Source organism: Rhinolophus ferrumequinum, chromosome 22 (assembly GCF_004115265.2).
Source record: "Rhinolophus ferrumequinum isolate MPI-CBG mRhiFer1 chromosome 22, mRhiFer1_v1.p, whole genome shotgun sequence".
NCBI lineage: Eukaryota > Metazoa > Chordata > Mammalia > Chiroptera > Rhinolophidae > Rhinolophus > Rhinolophus ferrumequinum.
Genome location: NC_046305.1, coordinates 12,846,457 through 12,868,819, shown reverse-complemented (window position 1 = coordinate 12,868,819; position 22,363 = coordinate 12,846,457). Strand labels below are relative to the sequence as shown.

The window sequence follows — 22,363 nt, the reverse complement described above, 5'->3', positions numbered from 1 at the left end:
GGCCAGTGAGCCCTGCTGTCTGCTTCTGAGCAGGGCTGTGGGGCAAAGGACGGTGCTTTTTCTTCACTCGTTTTTTTCTTTTTCTTCAAGGAGTATAGAGAAGGGATTCTCCCAGATCCTGCAGCTGAATACATTCTGAGGTCTGACAGGTGGATTCAAGTGCAAGGTGCCTGCCTTCCCTCTCACGAGGCAGCCAGAGGGGACTCCTGTAGCACAAGACGAGGGAAGGACTTGGGGCTCCAGGAACGGCCCTGCCCCTCCCGCCTGCCTCATGTTTTCTCTGCTCACAGCACCACACTGCCCGTGTGCCCCACTCGGTGTGCCACCTGACAGCAGGTGCCTGGGGACATTTAATGAGCTGTCTGTCATGGGGAGCAGAGCACCCAGCTCGGCGGCCAAGTCACAGCCTGAGCCCCAATTGGGCAACGGGTCCCAAGACCCCTGAGAGTGGGAGGTAAAGTCACTCTGACCCTGGACAACTCCCTCCCTCCCTGTCCTCACGTAGAAATGTGACTTGTTATCCCAAACTGTACCTGCAGCTGTGCCTCCCTATACCAAAGAGCCACAGTCCCAAGGATTTGGTGGTGCTGACTGCCTATAAATTCATGTGTCCTCCCTGGAGGGCTTCAGGGCTGCCCAATCTTCATACCTGCTTGGTCCTCCACCGGTAGTGGGGAGAATCTCTTCAGCTTTCAATTTCTCTCCACGTGACACCCGCATCACACACAGAGTTAATGACCTGGATTCAGCACTGATTCTGTGGCCAGCTCCCTGGCCTTACAAAATGCCCACCCCTGAGAGGGGATCATTTGATGAAGCCGGGCAATCCCGTGGAATAAGGAGAATAACTGGCTAAATAACGGCCTGTGCATTTCCAAGGCCGTCTGGGCCTTTGTGACTCCCAGGACTCCATTCGAGGGACAGAAGAAACTGGTCACCAAAGCACGCTGTCAATTCACTAGGTAATCTCCTCTCTGTGGCATCAAACCCAGCAATGGCCTGTGGGCAAGGCTCGGGGCCAGGTGTGTATGTGGGGGACAGAAACATGCACAACTAATGAGCCTTTCCTCAAGCCAACAGGAAGAGCAAACCCGTGCATGAATGAACAAAACAAGGCCACTCCTGCTGAGTCACCAGGAGGGGAAGGGACAGGGTGGCCGTGCCTCCGAGGAGCTCCCACCCACTGAGGAGCTGGACTCAGGGCCGTGGAAGGATGAGGAGATTTTGGACGACGCACATCATCCTGGGACGATGAAATAACCTGGGCCGGGGTGTGGGGGTGAGGAAATGCAGAGCATGCCTGGCCAAGGGGACATCCTGCTGTGGAAGGGGTGGGGGTGGGGGTGCGGGTAGGGGGTTGTCCACTACTGAGGAAAGCTGTAAGCTAGGATGAGAAGGGAGGCTGGGCACAGAGCAGAAGGCTGTGATGGTACAATGCATCTGGAATATTCTGTAGGCAGAGGGGGGCCCTGCTGAAGGAGCTGGGGGTGGGGGGGTCAGAACCTGAGCTGTGAAGTAGGACGTTGGTCTGGTGGGGAGACACCTGGGCTAGAGAGGGTGGGGGTATCAGCAGGAAGTTACTGCTGAGCAAGGCCCCGGAAGGTTCCAAATGAGGGCCATGGCGTGGGGGGCCGTGGACGCCTGGGGTCAGGGCACCAGCCTGGGGGAGTGACCATCATTGTGATTTCTGGTCAAGAGCTCCTGGCTCGTAGACCAGTGCTAATCCCTCTCTAGCCCGCACGCTGAGCCCCTCCTGGGTCTAGAGGGGCCCTCTTTCCTTATCAGTACTTCTCCCAACCCCAAACCTATATCTGAGCTGCTGCCACCTCTCTTTCCCAAACCCAGAGCCAGCCAGTCAAGGTCCAAACACCAGATGAGGCCCTAGGGTCATTCTGGGGCTCCAAGGAGCTTCTCTGATTACAGAGCCCTAGTTCTGTGGCCCTCACAGGCTTTGCCTGCACCCCACAGGCTGCCCCGACCTGCCAGGCTGGACCAGCCAGAGATCTGATCCAGGGACATCTTGGCACCTACTCTGCCCCCAGATAAGCAAAAAAGTGACGTGGCCTCTTGCCTCCCCCTGGAGCTCACGAGACTTTCCAAAGGTACAGGGACAAACTGGAAGATGGTGTCCTGACTTTAGAAGCAGGGACAGCTCATCCAACCCCCAAAGCCAGGCCCACCTACCTGTTTCCTCCTGCCTTCCTCACATGCACACAGGTTTATATTCACAGGTGCACACAGGCATACAACATGCCCGTGCACACACACACACACAATGAAATCCACCTCAGGAGCCTGTAAGAGCTGCCACGGTGCCTGGTATGTGCCTCACTGAGAGGGCAAGGCAGAGGCAAACTCTTTTGCCCACTGAGAAGGGATGAGGGTAGAGGGGACGGAACTGTGTAAATGCCAGAATAAAGGAAAGGAGGCAAGGGTCAGCGGCGGGGATGGCAAAAGGAAGATTCAGAGAACGGGGAACAGTCCACAGAAAAGGCCTAGATGAAGAACCAGAGGCCCTTCTCTCCACTGGAACCACCAAGGATTTGTTGGGTGTGCCCGTGTCAGCTACTGCCCCCACACTCAGCGCTCACGCACACAGGTACGCATGTGCACATACACACACACACACAAGGAAACAGCAGTGTATGTTTGCCCAAAGTGTGACGGTGACAATGAGTGCTGCCTTCTGAACACAAGCCATGGAGGCAGCCGCAGTAATTACCGAGATAATCTTGAATATGCTTTTCAACTCATATTCCACTAAAAAAAAAAAAAAAAATTGAGAATCTTCAGAAATTCAAATGACGTATTACCTGGCGTTAAACTTTTGGGGAGAATTTAGGAGACATTGTGCTCTGTTTCTAGGACTGGCATTTCTCCCCATTTCTCCTCCCACTCTCCAGAATACACAAGCTCTAAAGGACGCATACCACCTCTCTGGGGCTTGCTTATTCGTGCTGAAGGTTTCCAGGTCTTGGCCAGACTCCCCGCACACGCCCCTCCACACACGCCCATGGGCCACCCACCCTGGGCTCGGTGTCACTGATGGACAATCCCCGCCTCCTGTTCTTGGCTGGGCTGTTGTCAGCCGGCCCACGTCAGCTGAGACACCAGGCTAAGTGCCTCGGGTAATAGATTCTGCGACAGAAGTCCCAGACTAAATGCCACAGAAAATAAATTCTAGGAGGTCTTCTCAGCCTGACCCAAAGCTCCAACGGGATTTTTTCTGATGGACCCAACATCAGAATGAAAAATTGAGGGCAGTCTCAAGATCTAACACTCAGATGCCGGGCACGGTCCTAAGCACTTTACACATACTGACTCATCCAAAGCTAATAACAACCCTGTGAAGTAGGAACAATTATTATCAGCCCCATTTTACAAGTAAGCAAACTGAGACACAGAGAAGCTGAGTAACTTGCCTGAGAGCACACAGCTAATAAGTGGGTTCATACCCAGGCAGGGTCTGGGCTCTTAACGATCACATGAAAACGGCCTCTTCATCATATTTCCATAGAAAGCAATGACCCTAATGGAGCCTAGCTGAACCCTTATCGGGAACAACTCTTCCAAGCCTCTGAGGCCCGTGAAGCAGCATGGGGAAACACAGCCACGGAGACTCATCTAGAATCCGGGTAGGACCCTGAGTGCACCTGCTCTGAAAGCTGCAAGATGGATACATCCAAGATAGAAAGAGCAGCTCCTTTGAGGATTTGCAGGGACCCTTTGCCAGCCACCCTGGAGAAGCCTGGTACGTGCTCCCTGCCGAAGGCTCCCCTTGCAGAACTCAAGTGACACAGAGACGCTGGTCCTCCAGCAATGATGGGGCTGGTGATCCAAAGGGGGACCTCAGAGGAGCAGCCTCTCAGCAGGAGGATCTGCCGACCCCCCAGGATGGACCCATCGCTCCACCCACCCTGCCATACTGCAAGCTTCCCTTCCCCACCACACCACCCAGGGAGAGGCAGAAACAGACCAGGGCACGGAGGAGGAGGCTGCGCCTGGTTCTGACTTACTTAAAGAAGTCCTCTTTGCAGTAGACGCTCCCGGCCCTGGAGAAGCACCTGTCAGCCAGCTGCATCTGGCAGTCTGCACACTTGAGGCAGGAGCTGTGCCAGTGTCTGTCCAGGACCTTCAGGATGAACTTGTCCAGGATATGCTGGTTGCAGCCAGCGCACTGGGGGATCTCTGTGGGGAGAGGAGAGAGAGGCAGCGTGAGCTTTCCGCACCGCACTGCTAACCAGACCAGGTCCTGTGTGGGATGCCTTTCCACTCTGCCATTTGTTGGGAAGGACATAACCCAAACCTCCAGGGCTGCTGCATACAGTTGTACAGGCTGTACACTGCACAAAGGTGCCTAGTTAAGGAGGCCGATTGAGACTGACATCCAACCCATGCTTTGCTGGTCTGGCTTAGGGTGGCTTTGGCCCAGAGGGGTCACCTGTTTCTAAGAGCACCACAAGACGACAGCACCAGCTAACCCCATTTATGGCAGTTGCAAGTCCACAGGCAAGAGGCCAGGAAGACCCCAAAACATTCTCCTCTATTTCCATGACATTTTCACCACTGGGTGGACTCTGGGCTAAAAACTTCAGCCCCAAAGTGAGCCCTACGTAGGCACAGCCTGAGAGACTATCTGGCCTAACAAGCAAATGACTTGTGTAGGGGCAGGCAGTGACCGAGGTCCAGGTGTGGGCGTGTTCGTGGAGGGAGAATCTCAGTATTTTGAGAGAACCTCCTGAGAGTATTTTAATGAACTGCAATGGATACCACGGATTGGCTCCATCAACATCCCCTCCTAATGTCTCTTCCTGCGCTGCAGACAAACCAGAAACTGCTCTTCCAGACTTCCTTGCTGCTCGGGTTCCAAACATGATTTAGAGCCTGCTGATCAGATGTATTTAAAAGAGACCTGAATTCAGAACTGAGTTAAATGGAGGCACAGCCAAGGGGCAGACTCCCACGGTGCTGGTGTGGAGCGTGCAGAGGCTCGGAGGGTCTGTGGTTTTAGCATCCTGATCAATCATGGCAGCGGCAACAAAATTCTGGGGGCTGGGAGTTATTCCCGGAAGCTTGGCCCAGAACTGTGGACACTGAGTTGAAAGCCACCTGATACCTGTGGATTCTGTTTTCTGCAAATGAACCACAGCCCCACCCTGTTCTTCCTGCCCTGGGTGACTTCCTACCCAAGGTCTGTTTTCCTGCTGTCCCATCTTTACCAAGGGATTGCTTGGGGTGGGGGTCGGGGGGTGGGCATGATAGTATTTTCAAGCCACTAAAATCGTTTCAAAATCTACAAAATAGTCAGGCTTCCAAGGTTGGAGGATCAAATAGTGCTAGCATCTCTAACCATTTCCCCCTGTCCTTTCCCCTGCCCCTAAAGGGAAGGTAATAAATTAAGGACAAAAACATAAAAGTGCAAGCATTTGGCCTGCTATGATAGCCCGCCATGAGGCTGGCAACCCCCGGCGTTTCTCACTTCTACTATAAATAGGACTTTGGCTAATTGTTTGTTTACACACTGTTATTCCCATTAGAAGGTGGGATCCTCAAGGAGTGTTTCTTTCTCAGCTTTGTATCCTCACTGCCTGGCACCGTGCCTGGCATGCAAGACTGATGCCACAGGGGTTCGTCACCGGATAAATAATTGATCAACTCCCTCCAAGAAGCTCACCTTGAAACAGTTCTTCACTAGTTTCTCCCGCACGCTCCAAAATGTCCACAAAAGTAGTAAAACCAAATCTCTTGAATCATATGTATTTCTTGAATCATACCAGGTTTGTTGGTTGTGCTCTAACGTAAGGGCGTTCACATAAGGGAATTAGCCTCGATGCCCTGGGGGCAGGGGAATTGAACACATCTAAACCTATGCAGAGAGAAAGCTGTCTCACGGATTGAGTCATTTGTATGTAAAACTTATAGACAGGCTGTTGAGATAGTCAATTGTCATCCCTAGCCCTGTACACACAAGTGTCAATCTTGGACCCAATTAAACCCTAACCCCAGCCTGTTCTCTTCATGGCCACGGCACCCTCCAACATTTGTCTGAAAGTCAGACCCTTTAGATGTCTTGCTCTTTGAGCCCATTCTCAGACCAAAATGCCCCATGAAAACTACCAGGAGTCACACTTAAGTAGATACCTATAGACTGGGCTACCTGTCCTGGTTTCTATGGTTTGGTCTTGTTGTTGTTGTTTTTTTAATCTCAGTAGGTTTCCTCCTTGACAAACAAATTGTTCCACCAATAAATATTTACCAAGGAGTTCCGATGTACCCAGCAAGGTGCTCAGTGCATGAGCTACAGGAATTTCCATCAAATAAGAGGGGATAGTAGGTAGGACGCCGGGTAAGACCAGGGATTCTGGAGCTAAGACATTAGCTCCAGGGTCGGAATTCTGGCTCTGCTGGTTAACCCTGAACAAATTATTTTGCCTCTCTCTGGCTCAGTTTTCTGACCTGTAAAAAGGGGGGCTGATGATGACAATACTACTTCACAGGATTTTTGGGAAGAGTAAACAAATCACATGCAGCTGGTGCTCAACAAAGATTTGCTATTATTAGGAGATAATTGCACTAACCAGGTGTTAGATGTGGTGCAGGCTGTGGCTGAGGGAAAGGCAAGGTAGGGACCATGTTCAAGGGCTTGATCTCATTGAACCCTCGCGGGAATTCCTGCGTAGCCGTCATGGCCCTCACCTGGAGGCTCAGAGAGTGCCCACATCACACAGCCATGATGCCAGGGCTTGGGGGCTGCCTGGCTGCCTCCAGGTAGGTGCTCACCCCTCCTATATAACCACACGGCCTACCTCTCTCTGGGGATTATCAGGGATCTGCGTTCCTGGAGCCGCCAGGGAGGGTTTGGATGAGCAGAGGGCATTAGGAGCTGAGAGATTTGGATAGGCACAGGTGAGACTTTGAGGAGCGACAGGTGGATAACCAGGAGCTCTTGTGATGTGACAAGTCCATCCTGGGGCGGGGGAGGGGGTACAGCTCAGGCAAAGAGGGTCCTAAAGGGCAAGAGGGCGGGGTTTCTCCTACAGGTGTTTCGTTTGGCGCCCTTGCCGCGCTGAGCCAAAGCCTAAAGGAAGGAAGATTGCCCTGCATCATTTTACAAGGAGAGGGAAGACCTAACCAAGAAGCCCTCCCTGCTCAGGGAAGTGATTTACGGACAAACCGGTGCAGAGCGCCGGAACCTGTGCGCCCCAGGCGCGTGTGCCAGGCGACCGGCCCCGCTGGGAGGGCATCTTTGTGTGAGCAGGTGGCTGGACTCTGGACTCTGGACAGGACCAGTGTAGGCAAATTCACCCTTGGAGAACGGGACGGAGAACGGTCCTCCCAGCGCTGGGCGAGCCCCAGTGGGGCGCGCGTCTACTCCCTCCCGCACCACGCGGGTCCGGGGCCAGAGGCCACCGATTCCCACCTAATTGTTATTTGGCCTGAGGGGAAAGATGCGGCTATATTTCTCCTCCCGGCCACAAACGCACGGGGATGAGAGCGAGGATGTATGCCCATAAAATTTATTTCGAGCAAGGTATCTAGCGGGAGCCTTAATATGATGAGTATTCAAGAGAGAATACATTAAGGTAATGTATGCAGGGAGGGCGGGCAGGAGTCTTAGAGGCTTGCAAGCCGAGACAACATCACGGTGAGGAACAACACTAAAAGCAGACAGACACGCCATTTCAGCCGCCAGCTTGCAGGGCAGGCTTCCCGCTGAATCTGGCTGTAATGCCCAAACTTGGGACCAAGCCTTGGGTCCTCCGGTCTGGCAAAAATATAAGGGACATATTAAGGGTGCTTTTTAAATTAAAAAAAAAACAAACAAACAAAACAAAAAAAAAACCTTTCCAGCTTGGGGGTTGTGGGGAGACAGAGAGAGAGAGACAGAGAGAAAGAGAGAGAGAGAGAATTTTTTAAAAGCAAAGATAATACAGAAATGGTTTAAGAGATCCATAATATACCAATAATAATAGTAAAACCAGGGATCAGGAGCCTGTTATGAACTGTGCCAGGTCCTGAATGCCTATTACCTCAATAATCCACACAACTAGGTGAGAAAAGTATAATTATTCCCATTTTACAGACAAGGAAACTGAGCCTTGGAGAGTTTAAGCGAAGTACCCAAGGTCCCACAATGGGGGAACCAGGATTTGAACCACGTCTGTGCTTGAGGTGGGCTAACCTGACCTGAGAGCTGGAGGGGTCTGAGACATCACCTCACCTGGCTGGCTCTATCCTGTCATTTCATGGAGGGGAGATGGAGGCAGAAAGATAGTCTCAAAGCTGCTCTGTGTACAGTGACAAGGGAGTAGATGAGCCACTGGCCGTCTACTTGTGTTCTCTTGTGTTCATCTCTTGTGTTCTCCTAATAATTGGGCAAATGGAAATGTTTGAGGCACAGATATAGGTCCCTTGGACAGAGTATAGATGTGTTGTATGGGACAGATCCCGTGGGGAGAGCTGGAAGCAGGAGAATCTGTCCACTGGTCCCTTCCACCCAGCTGCAAGGTGCCAGCTTGTTGATGGCACCTGTCAAGTTCAGAGTCATCCCTACATGTGTGTGTGTGTGGGGAGGGGGGCGGGTGCAGACCTATGAACTCAGATCCCACACTTCAGGGAACAGTGCTCCATGTAATTATTTAGATTATTGTAAAATGTAAGCTATATAGAAAATTTTCAAAGAGCAGCAACGTAAGCCTTTTTAAAAAAAAAAAAGAAAGAACTTACAATAGTTTATGATTTTTCTTTTTTTTTTTTTTTTTTTACAATTTGGAGAGACTGCACAGGACAGAGATCATACAGGTCTCCTACCAGACATAAACTTGTAACCAAAGTAGCTAAAGAGCAAGAGGATTTCCAAATCCCTCGTAAACTCAATTTATTTCATGTAGTATTTGATATCATGAAATTCCACTTTAAAAACTGGAATTTAAGCAGACCCTTGGAGTCACTAAGATGGAATTTGATCTATAAACTCGGTTCCCGATATGAGGAGTCATTTCATTTAAAATGAAAATTTTTATCTGATCTGCACATAAGTGTTCTCTGGTGCCGTTCTCTCCTGGGGCTCTGCAGAGGGCAAATTCAGGCAAGAAAAGACCGTGATCCCTGGCACAGCTAAGGACTCTGCAGAGACGCTGGACCACGCAGTACAATACACTCGCCGTCGGCAGGACACAGCCACCAGCCTCCTGTGTCCTGCAGAGTGACATGGCTGAAGGCACAAACCTAACGTCACAGGGAGAGCAGCTATGTGGACACATGCAGATACCCTTACACACACTCACAGACACATATTCACACATACTTACAATTTACACAAAGACATAGGACAGACACACTCACATGCACACACACACACAGAGAAACACATAATCACAAAGACACACACGTACACAAAGACACCCACACCTACCACATTCATGTTCACAGATACTCAGACACACACTTAGCACAGGTACATACACATTCACACGTACACAAACACATATACCACGGATGCTTACACACACAGACGTGCATACACACACATGTTCAGACACAGGCTGAGGCACTGCCATTCTAGAAAACAGCCAATTTTTCTAAAGTCAAACTCTGTCTGTGGCTAGGAAGCTGTCACTGAGTAAGGGAGCTGGCCAGCCCTGAAGCCATGGGGAAAGTGGCCAGTGAATGACAGAAAGCTAGGGGGAAATACAAATATTTTGTTCACATACTGTTTTTTGAAAAGTACTGGGGGAATTTGAAAGTTTTCAGTGTGTGTGGAGTTTAGATCTTCAAATCTTTAGGTCTGCCAAATTGTTTACAGTAAATTCCAGATCAGACAGTCTGCTAGACCTGGGTTCAGATCTTGATTCTATTACACCACATTATGTGATCTTGGACAAACTGCTTAACCTCTCCGAACCTCAGTTTTCTTATCTGCAAAATGGAGATGATAACACCAGTCTCTTGGGGTTGCTGTGTGTGATCACATCAGATAACGAGTAGAAGACGCATGGGCCCCAATTCCATTGTCTGAGCTCAATGGTCAGCTCCCTTCTTCACTCTCATGGCTAGTCACACTTTAAATATACAAATTCATCTTGTTGGTATCGAAATTACTTCATGCTTCATTATTTCCCAAGATACTATTTTTCCTTCCCTCACCACCCTCCCCCCACCAAAACACTCAAAATTCTCCTCCAACCCCTTAGTTCTAAAGCCTCTGGAAGATGGACACCACTTTCTAATCAGTATAAGCCCAGAGTATGAACAGCAGATTGTGCAACACTACAAGGGCTCAGATCTCTCTGAATAAAGAAATCTGGCAGATTCTTTCCTCCACAAAAAAGAGGCAAATTTGCCAGACCTTGGTCCCTCCCTACCTGTGAAGGGTGAGAACAGGGGGACTAGGGCCACCAAGTGCCTGGCCTCCCTTCACTTTTGCTGTAATGTATTCAGGTGAGAGTGGACTGAGTTCAAATTACCATTTGAGTATTTGTCTTGGAAACATCTAATGCCCAATGGGAAAGTAACTATTTCTTATTTGATAAGACATGGCTAAAAACCCTTTGCCTGTAGCTGGAATCTGCTTCTTCATCAGGGAAGCTCATAAAACCCACAACATGATATCCCGCCCTTGAGGCACCTGAAGTACTGTGGTGGGGGCACAGAGGGCTTATTTTTCAGAGTGGCCCATCAGAAAATGAATTCCGTTTTAAATCCCAAATTCCTCCATTAGTGAAGTTTCAGAAAGCTGGCAAGTGGAAGAGATCAAAAGGTCTGATGTGGTCTGTGGTAGACCAAATTGCCCACACCCCTCTGGTGATATATAATAAATATTGTGCACTTTTATTCCCCACTCACGTTTCTTCATTTCCAAGAAACTGCTCTCAAGGACCCAGGGGCCACCATGAGACATTTCAGAGATGGTTTGCTTGTTTGATCGATTTTAATTCTTTGAAAAATGGTGTTTTCTCTCTTTGGTCACAGAAAACCAACAGGTAAGGGGGGAAATTTTTTGTTTTCACTGAAGAGACTACTAGAGTCCAAACCCTTGACAAGGACTTCTAAAATGTAAAAAGTGCACCTTTCTGGGGAAATAGAATTTCAGATATTTCTATTGGAATCGTAATGCTGATGAATACTTTAATTTTGTAAAACTCAGTTTCTTTGTCCTGATAGGAATACTGTTCACTTAACCACATTGTGATCTCAGATTAATAGTTTGTAAAATTTGGACTTCGGTGTACCACCTTGGAGTTCTGGAGGTACTGTTCGTAAACTGCCTTTTAGACGAATAGAATTCCTCTTTTGTTTCACAAATAATTTGACTTGACAGCCTGATGCCCAGGGCAAGGTTGTCCTTGCTTTTTTCAGGATAGGGTGTGGTGTCCCTGGAAGATGCTTCCATGTCTCCCTATTCTCAGAACCCACAGGACTCCCTGTCATCTTGGCCGTCCTCCTAAGATGCCTAGAAGCATCCAGCCCACTTAGACAGGCTCCATTTGCACAATGGGAAACTTGACCCTCTTCTTTAGCATTGCCAGCACTCGGAATGTTGTCCAGTCCTTGCGACTCATTTGCTCTTCCCAGAGACCCTGTGAAAAGTCAACCCCTACTTACCAGAGGGTAAGGGGGTAGGGGGTGGGAGATGAGGGTAAGGGGGATCAAATATATGGTGATGGAAGGAGAACTGACTCTGGGTGGTGAACACACAATGTAATTTATAGATGATGTGATACAGAATTGTACACCTGAAATCTATGTAATTTTACTAACAATTGTCACCCCAATAAATTTTAAAAAATAAATATAAAAAAAAGGGAAAAAAAAAGTCAACCCCTACATTTAAAAGGGCTTTGCTAAGGGTACACAGTTGGAGGCCAAACTGCGTGTGGCTAGCACCTTCTTTTTCTTTGGGACAGATTCTGGAGCTGACAGAAGACCACGGTTTCCAACAGTGCTCACCATGGCCACCTCTATCTGGTGGTTTTCACCCCAAATCCTTTTGCTGGTGACTACTCCAGGAGTAAGTTTTTTGAGCTCTGGCCTAAATAACATTTGGCCAATGTGTATTTCAAAAAATACATAATTGTATTTATTTGTTAAGTTTCTTTACCGACTACAAACTGAAAGGAGAAGCCCAATGGGGCTTTAAAGAAACATATATCCAATTGAAATATGCGAATGTTTTTCTTGGAATTCTCCATTCCTTCCCCAGTTATAAGGGAGAGAAAACAACAGTCAATTCCAGATGTTGCTGCTCGCTTACCTATGATTCCCTGACTAGGAAAGAAGGAAGACGGTTTTTTAAAGGCAGTCTGGGGAAATACTCCCAATGGGGACTTATAGATTTAGTCTGGGAATGACTAATTCTAAGGTGTATTAATGTAAAGCCACAGAACACACCATGCCTGCCTAAACTCATACCTAAGTTCTGGAATATCCAAGTCTAAGAATTATAACAGAGCCATAGTTAAATTAAAATTCAACTAAGTGAAAGTTCTACTACTGGATACATATTTCAAAAAGAAGACTTTTCAATTCAATGTCACCACTGACAAAAAAACCTTGTTGACTGGTCACAAGTCCGCTTTTAAATCACCTGGTAATTGTGACCAGTGCAGCTGAGGACTAATTCAACTCTGCAGTCTACACACAGGATAAACCTGAGCTGGAGGATATAGTTTTACACGACAAATCCGGACTAGATTTGGCTGGTATTTCCCCCTCTTGGCTCTTTATTTGCCATTTCCCTATTAAAGATAATTCATTGTTCTCAAACAATTTATAGCGTCCTTTTTAATATTTTGCCTTATTCTAAACCAATGTATCTTGAAGAGACCATAATATAATTTTCTAAAATGTTTTTAAATTTCCTTTTACAAAATCTTTCGTAACATAGTAAGAATGACAAACATAAACAACACAGCTGAAGCATAAAATTCCAATATTAATTTTTTAAGACTTAAGGAGAAAAGGTGCATTGAACATTGTGGTATTTTTGCGAAAGCTATAAAAACATTGCTAACCAAAAAGGTCTTGGCCAGTCACAGAAATATTAGGAAAAGTCTAATAAAAAAAACCCAAAAAACTGGCATTACCTTTAAGGTAAATCATTGTCTCTATTATAATTATATTCACTTACATACTTTAGAACATAATCAGTCTACACACGTCTTACCTAATTTCTATTTTTGTCTTGACAAATGACTAACAACCAGAAAAAAAGTCAGAAAAATCCTTCTTGTATCAGAAATGGTCGCCCCTAGCATTGTCTTTTCCCTCCACTTCTCTAGACACTTTCCCATCACAGGTCCTGTTTGTTTCATTTATGGCGGTTTGGGGATCTTTGAAAATCCCCTTTGTCCTTTTGCTGTTTAGACAGCTCAAAAATAGTAACCTTTTCAATAAAAGATAAAATTCGAAAGTATCCTGCAGACAATGTCAATGTTACCATTTAAGACTGAATTTGGATAATGTTTTAATCAAAGGAGTATTGTGGTAAATCAAGTACACAATGTAAATATGGATTTGCAGGTATAGGATTATCTTCTAGATTATATATTGACACAGAATTCATAACCTTTAGTAGGACATTAAATATTCTCAGTAATTGCAAATAAAACAGAAAATCACATCAAACAAATCCCTGACAGTCTATGGAAATGCTGTACACACATCTCTATTTCCACTCCATTGACACATTTAAGCATTGCTAAATCTCCACAATGTATTTTTCTGATGTCACATTCTGTAGCAATATTCCATATGTTTGGCAACCTCCCCCTCATAGGAAGAAACTTTCAATTAATTTGGCTGCAAGTTTTGTCTCTATTAAGCTAGTCGCAGAACCAATCGCTTCACCCCGCAACATTATAATTAAAGCAAATTATACTTTAAAGGCATTTGGGGGTGAGATACTGCAGTAAAACATCTGTGGCTAGACCCAGACTGACAGCGCAAAGGGGGTGTGGAGAGCTAAGAAAAGAAACACGCCAAAATAACAACAGGAGTTAGGACTTGCCTCCCAAGATGATTTTCCAGTCCGCCACTAATACAGTTAACCCAAAGTACATTTTCCAAGGGTGAATCAATTTCAATTTTGCCAATTAAACCCAACCTATCCACCTACCCCCAACAGCAATGCCTCAAAATGGTTGATTTGTGCTCCATGTTGATAAGGGCTCCTATAAAAAATTTTTTTTAGCTGATTTCTTCCTACCACAAACAATAGCCCAGCTCCAAGGCGGTTTCTGTCCTGAATCCGGAAACTATCTTTGCCTCATCATATTGGTGCCTGCTGGGTGCTTAACCCCCAAGGAAACTGTTTAGCGGTGAATTCATGCACAAACGCCTGTGTCTCCATGCAAAGATCTCAGGAGGGAAGGAAGGGAGGGAGGGAGGGAGGAAAAGAAAGAGGGAGAGAATGAAGGAGGAAGGAAGGAAGGAAGGAGGAAAGGAAAGGAAAGGAAGGAAAGGCAAGCAGACATTTAAGCCACATGAAATTTTACTAAAAGCAGTAGACCCCGTTTCCTCACATCTGTGTTATGGCATTGTTCACACTAATTCCAGAAGGGAGAAAAGGCAGAAAATCATTACAAAATACATGCCACCTCCCGTCATCTCCCAACCCAGCAGTTTATGCAGTAATGCAAACCTGCTGCTTTCAGTTTGCCTCCAGCCTGGGGTTTCCCAAAGTGGGTGATATTACTCCTGCCGTTCTCTCCTCAGCTAAACTGGGTCCAAGTCTATATGCATTCCAAAGTTCCTCAGCTCTAATCCTGATAAATTTCCCGAATTGAAACAAAAGGCACAGGTCCTCCATCCAACTCCACCCGCCTTCCCCCATCCACAAGTCTTCAATTTGGAGGTGGAGACTAGTTTCCCTCCAGAGAGGTCCACCATTCTTGACCAAAAGAAGAGGCTCAAAGGAGCTTTCTGAACAATGTGGTAGAAAGAAAGGTTAGTCCCTGTTAACTAATTTTCCATCCCTGGACGACTGCAGGTGTGGCTCTTCGGCCCCATCCTCCCCTGTTGTCTTCCCAGCCGGGTGTCTCTCTGGGTTCTGTCTGCTAATGCGGTGCTAAGTAATCACTAATTGACTGTTGCACAGAGTGAAAGGGCACTAAAACCCGAGGCAAAAGGGAAGTTAGGACAATAGAAATGTTTCGGACTGGAGGCTGTCTACACCTGGTCAGCGGGGGTCATCAGGTCATTGTTCAAAATAGGAGACGCCCCTGTGGGCCTTGTTTTGTCTACTCAATGGAAAGAAAATTCTTTGCCCGTTTCCCGCCTCCCTCCACCCCCACCTCACCTCTAGGAGGACCCGGTTTTTAAAAAATCGACTCTGGTATTTGCAGTTGTGTAAGGCGGTCTCCAAGACGTCTTGAGGACTCGCGCTGCTCTAATCCCCAGAGCATTCAGCCTACATTCTTGCCTTAAACCCGCTTTATTTTTGGCGTGTCAAGAGGCAGGTACACCTAGCTTTGGTCCTCCTTCTTCTAACTTCCTGCCGCTCCGGGGTTTTATCCTGACCCCGCTTTGCTAGTAAGTCCTCTCCTTCATGATTAGTTTCACCCTGCACTTCCCTTTCAAAGATATTCGCCGTTTCCAAAAAAAAAAAAAAAAAAGAAAGAAAAAAAGGTAATAATCAGTAATAATAATTTTTTAAAATTCCTATTCTGGATGAAGCCAACCTCTGAGGCCCGGGGTGAAGCCAGCGCTGGGTCCCATGCCAGCCCCGGCTTCCTCTGGACAGTGGGTGCAACCTGCCGCCCGCGCCATTTCGCCTGCCCGGGCGCACAATGTCACCAACTCCCTCTCCAGGTCGACTTTAATTTACATCATTGGCTGCCCAGGTCAAGACTTCGTCTCTCTGGAGCCAGCCAGCTCTCTTCAAGGTCTTCTAAGCGCGATAGCAGGGCGGGGATCCAAGGCTTGAACTCGGGCAGGGAGCGCGCAGCGCGGATCGCACGAACCTGCTGGCTACCTCCAGGCTCTCTGCCGGAGGAGCCGCTCCCAACCTGAGAGAAGCGCTTTCCAAGGGTTAAAAAGTCACGGAAAGGCTCGTGCGGCCGGTGTTTGGATTTAGTTTTGCCTTCCCAAATGCTTGGTGCAGAATGGGTATGGGGAGGAAGAGAGGTTTCAGGCCGGCCTCCCCTCGCTGATCTCTCTTCACGCTCCCACCTGCCTCACCTCTCCCAGCAGGGGAAGAAAAAAAAAAAAAAGGTCTCTGCCACCGCTCCAAAGCTGCAGTACACGCGTCCCAGGCTTGGCCAATCCCAACCTGCTGGGGGCCACCCGGGACTGTAAGCCAGGAAAAGAAACGGGCAAAGTGGATGGAGGGAAAGGGCCGAGGTGCAGGGATGCCGAATGTGGCGTGCGGTGGACACAGGGGCCGTCCCTCTCTTGCCCCCTTCGCAGCCGCGACCTCTTCTCCCGACTGCAGTGCACCGACTGTGCCGGCTCTCGCGGAAGGGCACCCCATCCGCACCTGCCTCCCCTTGGCGAGCTCTCCAAAACCCAGGGCACGCGTAGCGAGAGCGCTCGGGACCCCGCGCCGCACACAGGAGAAGGAATTCAGCATCAGTCCCTGGGCCACCCAGGACGGCACCTGCCCGCTGGGCGGAGGAGCTCTGCCCTGGAGGCTGCGAGGTCACGCAGGTCGCGCTCCCAGACCCGAGGACGCCGCTCCCGCTCAGCCCCGCCTGGCTCTGGTTTTCCGCGAGCCCGGACCTTCCCCAGGCGAGGGAACACCTCGAGTTAGGTCCCCTTTCCTCGTCTCAGCCCCGATATTCCGTCTTCTGGGGACACTGGGGACCGCTCAGCACAGACCTTCGCCCCCCGCCCGCCCCACCTGCCCGCTCCTGGTCTGGGTTAAATCGCTAAGGCAGCTCCCTGAGCGCATTCGACTGCGGCTTCCCGGGAGGCTCCCCTCCGCTCTCACTGCCCTCACGGATCCAAGCAGAGGAACCGAGGAGGCTGGAGCCCCTTTCCCCCTCGAGCGACCTCGGCCGCCCGCTGCTCCAAGCGAGGAGTTGCCGCTATCAGCCCGGTTTTTCCAAATTTCCTCTGGGGGACGCGCAGCTCCGGCCCGAGGCTGGGGCGGGACCCTGGCGGCGAGAGAATCCGCGTCCGTTCCCTGCGAGGCCCGAGTCTGCCGGCGGGGACAGCCAGTCTGACCTTTAAAAGTTGGCTGGCGCCTGACAATATTTCTGCGACTTGGGGAAGGAGATCGCGGGGTCCGGGCCTGTTGTTTGAATTTCTGTATTGGAATCTGATAGACTAATTAGATAGATACGGTGTTTTTCTGTTTCCCCTCCCTCCGCCGGCACCACAAGAAAAGGCAGGAACGGAAAGAAGAGAATCACTGCTCCGGAGTTTGAGAGAACTCCTGGTCCCGGAAATGAGTCCGTTCCACCCCTTAAGAAACGGTCTGCAGAAGGATGATACCGTCTCTCTCTCTCTCTCTCTCTCTCTCTCTCTCTCTCTCTCTCTCTCTCTCTCTCTGTGTGTGTGTGTGTGTGTGGTGTAGGGGGGAGGTACTGGGAGATTTACACCCAGCAGGAGCCCCAGGAAGGGAAGAAAGGGTAGTGGGGCATCTCAGACATGTCCTCTGCCCAGATCCTACCAAATACAAAACCAAATACCCTTTCCCCACAGTTTTGGGGTTCGCCAGAGCTTCAAGAAGTAGATGCTTAGGAGACAAGGTAGGGACCGGAGAAGCCCCCGGCCTGCTCCCTCTTTACTATCCCCAGCCTGGACCGGGGTGGTTGCTCCTTCCTCCCGCGGGGGTTGGCCTGCTCTCCAGCCGGCAATCCGAGGCTGCAGGTTTCCAGTTGTCTATTCCCTCGGTGCCCGGAGACTACATGGGCAAAGGGTGGACAAAACGCCCACCTTTATGTATGTCCTGCACTGTTCCGAGTCATCTTGGCCTGTAAAGGGGGCCAACAGGACGAAGATGCTCGTTGGAACAGCTGAATTCGGGAGCCTCGAGTTTCGGAGGCGCTGGCCGCACACGACGCTGCCCCAGCCTGGCGCAGTGAGGACTCGGACCCTGGCGCTCCTACCGCCTCGAGGGAAGCAAAGGGGATGATCGGATAGGGGCAGGGTGTGCCGGGAAGGAGAGGGACCCCCGACCCTAAATCGTGGGCCAAGTAGCCAGGACCCGCAGTTTAGAACAAGGTCCCTTTCCGAACCTATCCACCTGGCCTGAAAGAAAACACCGAACCCTTTCAAAGGGGCCCTTGGGTCATGCTGGACATGACCTGAGGGTGCTGCCTCTTGCAAACAGAGCTCCCGCCACCCAAAGCAAGGAGCCAAGGTGTTCTGGGTTCCCCAGGAAACACTGACCTGAGGCCAGCGGAGCGGCCTGGCCAACCTTCCAAGATTTAACAGGCGGGAGCGCTAATTCTCCACCCCAGGCTGCTACTGGGATGGCAGCCTCCTCCCACCTGATTTTTCCAGTTTCTTGCCCCAGGCCGGCTCCCTCAAAACGATGAAGACACCCTTGTCCCGGCTTGTCCCCGTATGTCCCAGCCAGGTGTGGCCCGAGGGAGCCTCTGCCGGGCTGTCCAAATGGCGAGGCTTGGACCTGCCTCCCCACGTCTGTGTGGGGAAGCAGGAGTAGGGTGACCGTGTCAACGACAAATCCACCCAGGAACGAACGGGGGGGGGGGGGCAAAGTGTAAGGAAGAGGACCACCAAGGGAGAGAAATTACATTACTTGACAACATTTCCCTAAAAGGCATGCACCTCACCCATCCCCAAATAAGCAAAAGAATATTCTGAAGCCCAGAGCACCAGAGGCACCGAGATTAGGGATCCCTAGGCCTGCACCCCCAAGTGCTCCATTTGTGGTGTCTCAGGGTGAAGAAGCACGGTGTGTGTGTGTGTGTGTGTGTGTGTGTGTGTGTGTGTAATCCGGTTGTCCAGTTGGAGGAATCCTGTTGGAGAGCCTTTCTGTGGTCTCCTCTCTCCTCACAGGTTTAAACACCCACAGGCCTGGGATTATCCTTCTTCCTCCCTGAGGCCCAAGAACGTGTCACCCCCAACGGAGTTCCTAGGCCCCATGTCCCAGGAAAGAGAATAGTTATGTATCTGTATGAAGGGACCCCACCGCACCTATGCCCAGTTCCCAGCACCAACAGCTTAATAGCCAGCAGCTAGATCTGCTGCAATGGGACAGGATACAATCCACACATATCCCCCGCCCCCACCCACCCACCGCCAAAAGCTGCATCTTAAAGTCTTCAGATATTGAAGCTCTCAATTTTGGTCAGCATCTCCTCTAACCCAGGCAGCAGAACCAGGGCAAGACAAAAGGAAAGACAGGCCACCCCTCTGGGTTGGGCATTGCCTCCCTGGGCCACCCTGGGCCACTGGGAAGAAAGACCCCTCTTTACCTCATGAAGTTTTCCAACCCAGAGTTTAAGCCCTGGCCAACTGTAGCTCTGAAAGCAAGTTCAAACATTTTAGGAAATCGATTTCGAAATGAAAGTTGTCTCTGAGTAAGAAAAACACAAAGGGAGACCACCTGAGAAAGGTGTATGGCATCCCATCTGAAAAAGGCTGTCAGAGCTTAGCCCACTGTCCTTCAGTCCTGACAGGCCACCTATGGACCACAACGATGAAAGCACAGACATACTGGGTAACACCGAGAGGAGTCACACACACACACACACACACACACACACACTCCCATCACTTGAGCAGAGCTTAAGGACTTATAAGCAGCTTAAGGACTTGAAGCACCTTTGGCAGGGTTTGTGTTTGTGCAGGAGCTGAGAACTCCCTCCCTCCCTGCCTGTGTGGGGACATGAAAGAGGGGGCAATGAACCCCCAACACCTTCTACAGATACATCTTATTCAGCAGTAAACTCCCCAAGGCAAGTCGCAGACGTGGCACTGTTTGTTAACAGTTGACAGAATAAAACACAAAGGATTACTGTAGGATGTAGTCAAAGGACAACTTAAATAGGTTTGGGTGAAGCTATCCTCTTCTGGTCCGCTCTCAAAAACTTTCTGGGAAGCTCGGAACACACTTGCCAGCCTGCCCTTAAAGATTTGGCCCGGAAGAAACCCTGCCATGGAGACCCTGGGCGCAGGAGGGCGCGCTGGTGCGCCCTAGTTCGTAGGGAGGCAGCACCCTTGGATGAGCCGGTCCTTACTTAAAATACACCTCGAGGATGTAGCTACGGTTCCACTAAAGAAGTCTCCGAGGAAGCACCTTGGCAAGCAGAGTAAGGGCACCCTTCGTCTCTCCTTGGTGCCCAGGGGCATTCTGCAGAGCCCGCCAGCCTGCGGAGCAGAACTCAGGCGGCGCCCGCTGCGCGCGCTGCTCCGGGACCTGCTCTGGCTTCCACACAGCTTCTCCACCGCAGACTCTCAGTTGGAAATGGGGGGACAGAGACAAAATCCCTCAGGAAAAAATCCCTGCGCTCACACGCCTATACAAACACAGAGACCTGAGATAAACATGCCCTCCTTGCTCATTTCGGGCTCGGGAACGAAAGTGGGAGGGCGAAAGCACATACCCTGGTCTCTCCCCTTCCGAGTCCGAGACACCTCTCGTGCGCAAAAGCTGAACCCCGAGTTCACAACTTAGTCCAGCCGTTTCTCCCTCCCCAGCATTCCTTGGCTAACTGAAATATGGCGAGAGGACTTCCTCACTAGGAGCAGGCAGTCCCTGGCGGTGCAGGCGGCAGGAGCTGCGGGCAGCAGCGTCCAGAGATGCACCCGGCGCGCGCGCCCTGCGCGCGGGGACAGAGCGTGTGGCCTGGGCTTCTGCGCTGCCAGCCCCAGGGGGCGGGGGACGCACTCTCCAACTTCCCGCCAGCTGGGGTGAAGTTGCTGTCACGGTACTGGGAGCTTTGATTGTAGCTCTGGGGGTGTAGGATGATTTGGGGAGACCACCCCAGCCCTCAGGCCTGGCCTGCAGCTCATTCCCCTGGTCTCCCGAAACAGCACTCTCCCCAACCGTCCTATAAAAGCCATGGGTTGGGGATGCGGGTTCGGTACCCTCGGCTCGCCTGCAGCATGGTCCGTGAGGCTTTCGCTTTCAGCCCCCAAAGCCAAAAGCCCTTCAGACGCACTGTGGCCGGTGCCCCTGCCCTGTGACCGCCTCTGCGCCCGGGCCGCCGGCCTCTCGCCCCGCCCGGCCCCTCCGGTCCCGGCTACGCGCAGCGTCCGGCCCGCCCCGCACCGGCCAAGGATGCTGGCCGTCTTGTTATCAAATTAAATCAGCGAGAAAGGGGGGTGTCTTACGTTGCATCGGCACACCAAGCATGTCCGGGAGCCCCTTGACAGCCCCCTCGGCGGGGACAGCTGCGCTCTGCATCATCTGGGAGCGAGAGCCAACTGGTCGCAGTCTACGGAGATCTCTCGCTCGCTCCCTCAAGCTGGATTCAGAAATTTGAAAATAATAAGAAACCCAACCAGGCCGCCGAAGTCACTGTGGAAGCCGGACCCTCCGCCTCTCCGGGAGGATTCCACAGGCTGGCTGGCCCCCTCCCCCCGCCAGTCCTCAGTCTGTTCAAATCCCTTTGATCTCGTTCTCCCGGGTTGGTGCACATCCCGGGTTGAGACGCTGTTGCTGCAGCCCTGGCTTTTTTCCCCTCCTCCCTCCCCACCCCCCCACCCCTCCTACTCTCCCCCTCCCCCTCCACCCTTCGTGTGCCGGATGCCCGGGAGGCCGCGGTCACCCAGGCATTTTGATTCATTCACACTGCAGGAACGGCCGTGACGTCGCTTTCCGCAGGGAGGCCCGCCCTTCAGCCAATCCCCCTACCCGGCAGCTGTTGGCAGACCCCGGCCGGCTGGCGGGAGTGGGGGTCCTGATGCCCCAAGTGAGGCCAGCCATGCAGGAGGGCGGGGCCGCATGGAGCGGGGAGGGGCCTCACGGGCCGTCCCCCCCGACCCTAGCTCCCAGCGGTGCGGCTAGTGTGCCCCGAGTATAAATACTGCGGTGGGTTTGGTCACGGCAGCAGGTGGTACTGGACCACTGCGCCCAGGACTCGCAGGTTTCTGCGGGTCCTCCAGGGGTTCCGGCCCCGGCCGCGACCACCCCGCCTCTCCATTCAGACCAAGGGGCAGAGAAGGGCGGGGCAGACCCTCTGGAGGCCCGGGCCGCAGGGCGATGTCTTCCCCTCGCGCGCTCTCGGTCCCGGGCTTCTCTCCACCGGACCGAGCGCGCTCCGTAACCACATGATTCCATCCTCCTCCTCCTCTTCTCTGGCCAATTCCTTTCCCGCCGGTGCTTCCCAGACCCTGCTCTTTCTCCCCCCACGTCTAGCTGAGGCTGGGCCAGGGACAGCCGGTCCTCCGCCGGGAATGCGGGAGTCACGCAGCGGGCGGCGGCGGGCTGGGGAAGGCGGCCAGG

General features: G+C 51.1%; 1 protein-coding gene across 1 annotated transcript in view; it reads right to left on the bottom strand.

Moving 5' to 3' along the window:
- LHX4 (LIM homeobox 4) overlaps positions 1-21,544 on the bottom strand; it is a 41,948-nt gene extending 20,404 nt beyond the window's left edge. The window contains exons 1-2 of the mRNA XM_033093518.1: positions 21,250-21,544; positions 4,017-4,188 (exon numbers count right to left, since the gene is read on the bottom strand). Of these exons, the coding sequence (XP_032949409.1) occupies positions 4,017-4,188; positions 21,250-21,325 (248 nt within the window). The 5' untranslated portion in view covers positions 21,326-21,544. The remainder of the gene's footprint in view (positions 1-4,016; positions 4,189-21,249) is intronic.
- Between the last annotated feature and the right edge of the window lie 819 nt (positions 21,545-22,363).